This window comes from Theobroma umbraticum, unplaced genomic scaffold (assembly GCF_002168275.2).
Source record: "Theobroma umbraticum cultivar Fairchild unplaced genomic scaffold, ASM216827v3 scaffold_130.0, whole genome shotgun sequence".
In the NCBI taxonomy this organism is placed as follows: domain Eukaryota; kingdom Viridiplantae; phylum Streptophyta; class Magnoliopsida; order Malvales; family Malvaceae; genus Theobroma; species Theobroma umbraticum.
In genome coordinates, this window is record NW_018397264.1 from 396,736 (window position 1) to 402,527 (window position 5,792).

The window sequence follows — 5,792 nt, forward strand, 5'->3', positions numbered from 1 at the left end:
ACTTATATTTCGCTTAGCATAATAAATCAGGTTCACGATCGACTAGGTGCACGGCTCTTGGTGCCCTTAGTGCATTTCAATGCATCTTCTAATAATTTGTAATATTGTTTTTCAAGTACTAATTAATGAACTATAGTCTATATTAATTAATGATATGTATACAACACATAAGTAATTTTCAAGGCTAGAGTGTTTGGATATTCAGTTTGCGTTGAACTTGCCAGCAACCGCAAAGTCAAGTCCATACAACGCCCAAACCAATGCCGCCGAGGACACAGCCACTGGCAACGGACCAAACATCCACAACAACAAAGGAAATGAAATGCAGAGCACCCGGTTTCCAATGAGAGCCAAAGCGAACCCTCGTTCGAATATCGTTTGTGTGTAGACAGGAGATGATGAGAACTCGTCACAGGAAGCATTTATCAAGAAATTGGCATCAATCAGATATCCGAGGGCCATGGAGCTGCATAAGAAGCTAACCAACAGAAACAGTGATGCCGAACCATACTTTAGAGGATAGATCCTAGCAGATTGTGACCCGAAAACGTCACTGTTAAAATGACGGCTGGCATTGTATGTGTTGTTGGTCAAAGCAGCCAATGATAAGTTAACCAGAATGGCCATTGAAGCAGTGAGGATGGTGGTCATTAGAGTGTTTCTCAAGCTTTGGACTGCCAACATACCCTTCTTATCATCACCCTGCAATCATGCATGTATAGGAAAGTCAACATGCTAGGGTTACTAATCATAAAAGAGATTCATTAATTCTATATATCGTTGGTAAACAGATCCCAAATTTACCTGTTTTATGTCTCCAAACCATGCTTTCCTCCTCAATTTCTCGACTCCAAATTTGGTACTCGAAGGCTTTTGCTTGAAGCTCTGCCAAAGATAGGCATGGTAACCAAATGTGAGGAAGAGACTAAAGGGAATCAAAAAAGTGTCTAGATACAGGATGAGTCCCATTTTTCGATGGAAAGCAGGTATTAAGCTACGGTTAGTAGCCATATATACAGACTATTTATGAGGAGGCTAGCTGGACAGCAACTTCTCTTTCATCTAAGGCCATGAACTATGACAGTGGAATTTAGGTCGCGATGTAATGGAATTGCATCATTCTTCTGCGGGGGGTGGGCTTAATTTATTAATTATGGAGTACATGTCAACGGACATTTAGTTTGAGACATGCAGGACACCCAAGGAACCTTTTTCTTCACGGTACGTTTTAGTGGCATGTCCACTAATATCAAACTGAGTTACCGACAGTTCCATGCACTTCGTTCGTGTCAAAATAGGCTTTGACTTGGCCATACCCGACAAATTATGGCAAAAATATCTCTTTATTTTTTTTTTTTTAAATAAAATTTATACAAAAAGCTTTTTTTATTTTTAGTTTAGAGAAGGATTCAAACCCAAATTCTATTGTTGTAGGCTTGTATGTTCATTTGCAATGAAGAAATATCCCGATCGCCGAAAGCTTCCTTAGATACTAAGCAAGGCTGCATCTGTCAATTTAAAGTGTAACTAGAAATAGATTTATGTGTTACACATGAAGACAATAATACATGTTGTAATAATTGTGTTTATTAGTTAAAAGACTTATCTAGTTTTTATATTTTTTAATTTTATTCAATTTAATTCTTATACTCAAAATTAAAGTAATTTAGTTTCTTGATTTTGAATATTGCTTCAATTTAGTCTTTCTCTTTTAAGACATTTAATTTTTTCATTAAAAGAGATGACATTAATGCTGGCGCATCACATTTTGATGACGTGATGTTGAGATGATGATGCGGCATGTCACATGATATCGACATGATAACATGACAATGTTACATGTTATTAATATAATGACATGGCATTAACATGCTAACATGTCAGTGCCATGTGATAGATAAAAAAAATTTTAAAAATTTTTTTTACCTCATTGTAAGGATTAAATTTAATAGAAATATATAGTACATGGATCAAATTGAGCAAAATTGAGATGTTGATAGACTAAATTAAAAAAAATATTTAAAAAATATAAATCTTTAAGTATATCATTGAGATACTTATTAGTACACCAAATATTTAAATGTAAAAGATTTATGATATTAAAAAATATATATAAATATTCTCTTACTCGATTATTTGATTTTAGAATATGTACATTAATTTATTTTTTTACAAAAATTAAGATTGAATTCTCCTTCTATAAAAAAAATTCGAAAAAATTTTATACCTAAAGTCAAATTTAGATGAATAACTTGCATTATATTAAAACAAAATAATATAAAAAGACTAAGTAATTTTATTCTTTTATTTATAATAGTATAAAATTTAAAATTTATTTAACTTAGTTTTTAACTTGAGTTAAACTCAAATTAATAAAATAGGTTGATTTGTTTTTTTCTTTTAAAAATAATTCCTTATTTTGACTCCAACTTAAGTAAGTCAGAATGAAGAATTGTTTTTAAAAGAAAAAACTAAATCAATCTATTTTTTAATTTGAGTTCAACTCAAATTAAAAACTAAATTAAATAAATTTCATATTTTTATACTATTATAAATGAAAGGAAAAAAAAAGAATATGATTTAGTTTTTTTGTATTATTTTATTTTAACATAATGCAAGTTATTCATCTAAATTTAACCTTACGTATAAAATTTTTTCAAATTTTTTTTATAGAATGAGAATTCAAACTTAATTTTTGTAAAAAAGATAAATTAATATACATATTTAAAATCAAATAATCAAAGTAAGAAATTATATATATTTTTAACACTAAATCTTTACACTTAAATATTTGACTTATTAATAAGTATATCAATAATCTACTTAAATATTTATATTTTTAAATTTTTTTTTTAATTTAGTCCCTTGACATCTTAATTTTGTTCAATGTAATCTCTGTACTATATATTTTTATTCAATTTAATTCTTATGACGTGGTAAAAATTTATTTTGTAAAATTTTTTAATCTGTCATATGGCATTGACATGTCAACAGCATTGCCACATCATCATTTTCGTGCCATATCGGATTGTCACATCATCATGTTCATGCCACGTGGTATGCCATGTCATCATCTCAATGCCACGTCATCAAAATGTACCATGTCAGCACTAACCTCATCCTTTTGAATGGTAAAATTGAATGTTGTTAGGTGAAGGAACTAAATTGAAGTAATTCTCAAAATTAAAAAATTAAATTATTTCGATTTTGAGTACATGAACTAAATTGTATAAAATTGAAAAGTATAAGGACTGGATAGGTCTGTTGACACTTTTTTATTTTATAACTTTTTGTAGGTAAGGACCAAAACAAGTCTATGTACTAAAAAATACATATTACAAAATGTTATGGTTGGTAGTAGAAAATGTAAAGCAATATTACGATAATTTATAAGTTTATACGTTGATTGTTAAGCAAGGTTGCATCTATCAATTTAAAGTACAACAAGAAATATATCCGTAAGCTGCACATGGAGACAATAATACATGTTGTAATAGTTATGTTTATTATATTTTTCATTTTATAACTTTTTATAAGTGAGGACTAAAACAAGTCCATGTCCTAAGAATTACATATTACAAAATGTTATATTCGGTAGTAGAAAATGTAAAACAATATTACGATAACTTATAATTTTATATATTGATTGTTAGCTTAGTTACTAAAAGCGATGTTAGTAAATAAAAGCCAATATAAGGCTTTGGCAAAGCTCCACAAAAGATGCACTGTTTTGTTCTTTTTTTAGATAATACGTCAATGTTCTGTCAGTATTCTAAGTATATATAAAAAATATAGTGATAGTGTGCAATAAAACATAAAATTTTATGACTAAACAATTATTTAAAATTAATAATAACTAATATTAGGCTTGGAACCATAAAACTTCAGATCAAGGATATTGGGTATTTTACTTGAAATCATAACATTACAAAATAGGATATCATGCATTATAATTGCAACTGTAAAACCTCAAATCAAGGATATCAAGTGTTATACTTAGAAATGTAACATTACAAAATAAAGATACAACTAAACAGTATCAAGGATATCATGTATTATGCTTAGAATCATAGTACTCCAAATTAAGGATATCAAGCATTAAGCTTGGTAGCATAATACTACATATTAAGGATATCAAGCATAATTATTTGAACTGTATCACTATAGATCAAGAATATCAAGTATTATACTTCGTACATAACACTATATATAAAAGACATTATATATTATGCTTGGAATTGTAATACTAAATATAAATGATATTTAGTGAATATCAAATAAATATCATAACATAGCACTTCATGAACCATGAAACAATAGATAAACCATTTTGCTTAAATTAAGACATGCCCACCATATAGTTGTCTTGCAATATGCTATTGTAAGTTATCGCACACGCATGTTATTATGTTTTTATATTACTCAAGATTCAAAATTAGTCAATAGTTAACACAAAAGCAACCTCTATAAACTGTTTCCCTATAGTTAGTAATTTTTTAATACTAAAATGAACAAAATCTAGAAAAATCTTTCTTACTTGTGATCCACATGATTTTAAGCTTTTTAAGAATTTTACTTAAGATGGGTTACAAAAATAACCTTCTTATATATTTTTATTGACATATTTGAGAAGCTTAAATTGTAAATACTTGCATGTAAATATTGATTCATACAATGTGACACAAATAATAATCTTGTACTTTGTCTATACCAATAGTTTATGATAAAAAAAAAACTGAAAATTTTATATGCATTGAACCCAAGAAAAGAAGAAGAAAATTGTAGAAAAAGAAAAAACAACATAAAAAATAAAAAAAACATTAAAACAAATTATAAATCTAAAAATGCTCTCAAGAGAAAAAAAACCCAAAGATTTAGAAGATAAAAAAACCCTCCAAATGAAATAAAAACAAAACAAAAAACCCAAAAAAAAAAATCTTCTCTCTCAACCAAGCCAACTGGTTTTCACATGATTAGGAATTGGACATGATGCGTGGCAATCAATTAAACGTCCCAAAAGACATATTTAGCATATAAGCATAGACAGATATGGCCCACAATGTGGCAAACATTGATTTAATGGGCCCACTTCCTTTCACTAGCTTACAAGCAAGGAAAACACTTTATTGTTCCAGCAAGAATAGTTTCTCTCAATCCAATTACAAGCTATTTTGTCATTCAAATAGGAAACCGAATGGTGTCCACTTGAAGCCCTCAAGAGACTTTTAATATATAAATATAAATAACTATTAAATTCTTAATAAGATATAATACAAAATTGACCGCTTAGATTATATTGTACTTGTTTTTGGCCTTTTCTGCTAAGAGTTTTTCTAAGGGAAGTGCCAAAATGTGACTGCAATAGTGCAACTAATAAAAAATTGGTGAAGACAAATGCTAATCAGCCGTCCAAGCAACGTTTGATAAATGGATTTACTTTTGGAAAAAGAAAAATATATATATTATAACAATTTTTGTTTCACTGCAGACAAGGACGTGAACCTGACATATGAGCATAATGAATTAATTAATTATGGTGGTATAATATATTTATTACGGTTTTAAATTATGATCTGTGTAATACTTGGTGACCCCTTTAATATTTTGAGTAAAATATTTTTATCTTCTTAAATTTTAATTAAAATTATATAAAAATTTATTAATTTTTAAAATAAATACTTCATATCAAAAGTGTAAACACAATTAGCGTAAATTAATAAAAAATTAATTTTTTATTAATTTTAAAAATTATTATTATCTTGAGAGCACTAGTCAGTCCTCTCCTTTCTTTG

The 5,792-nt window shown here is 28.2% G+C and overlaps 1 protein-coding gene across 1 annotated transcript; it reads right to left on the reverse strand.

Annotated features, from left to right (window-relative positions):
* Positions 1–969, reverse strand: LOC110422170 (transmembrane protein, putative (Protein of unknown function, DUF599)). The gene is made up of 2 exons (XM_021435964.1): positions 805–969; positions 1–702 (listed from the first exon to the last, which is right to left on the reverse strand). Exons 1-2 carry the CDS (start codon positions 967–969, stop codon positions 202–204), a joined length of 666 nt encoding a protein of 221 aa, XP_021291639.1. The 3' UTR covers positions 1–201.
* Between the last annotated feature and the right edge of the window lie 4,823 nt (positions 970–5,792).

Coding starts and splice junctions, on each gene's coding strand:
- LOC110422170 (XM_021435964.1), bottom strand. CDS start 969: ATGGGACTCATCCTGTATCTAGACACTTTTTTGATTCCCTTTAGTCTC. Junction 703..804: donor GGTTTGGAGACATAAAACAG/GTAAATTTGGGA, acceptor GCATGATTGCAG/GGTGATGATAAGAAGGGTAT.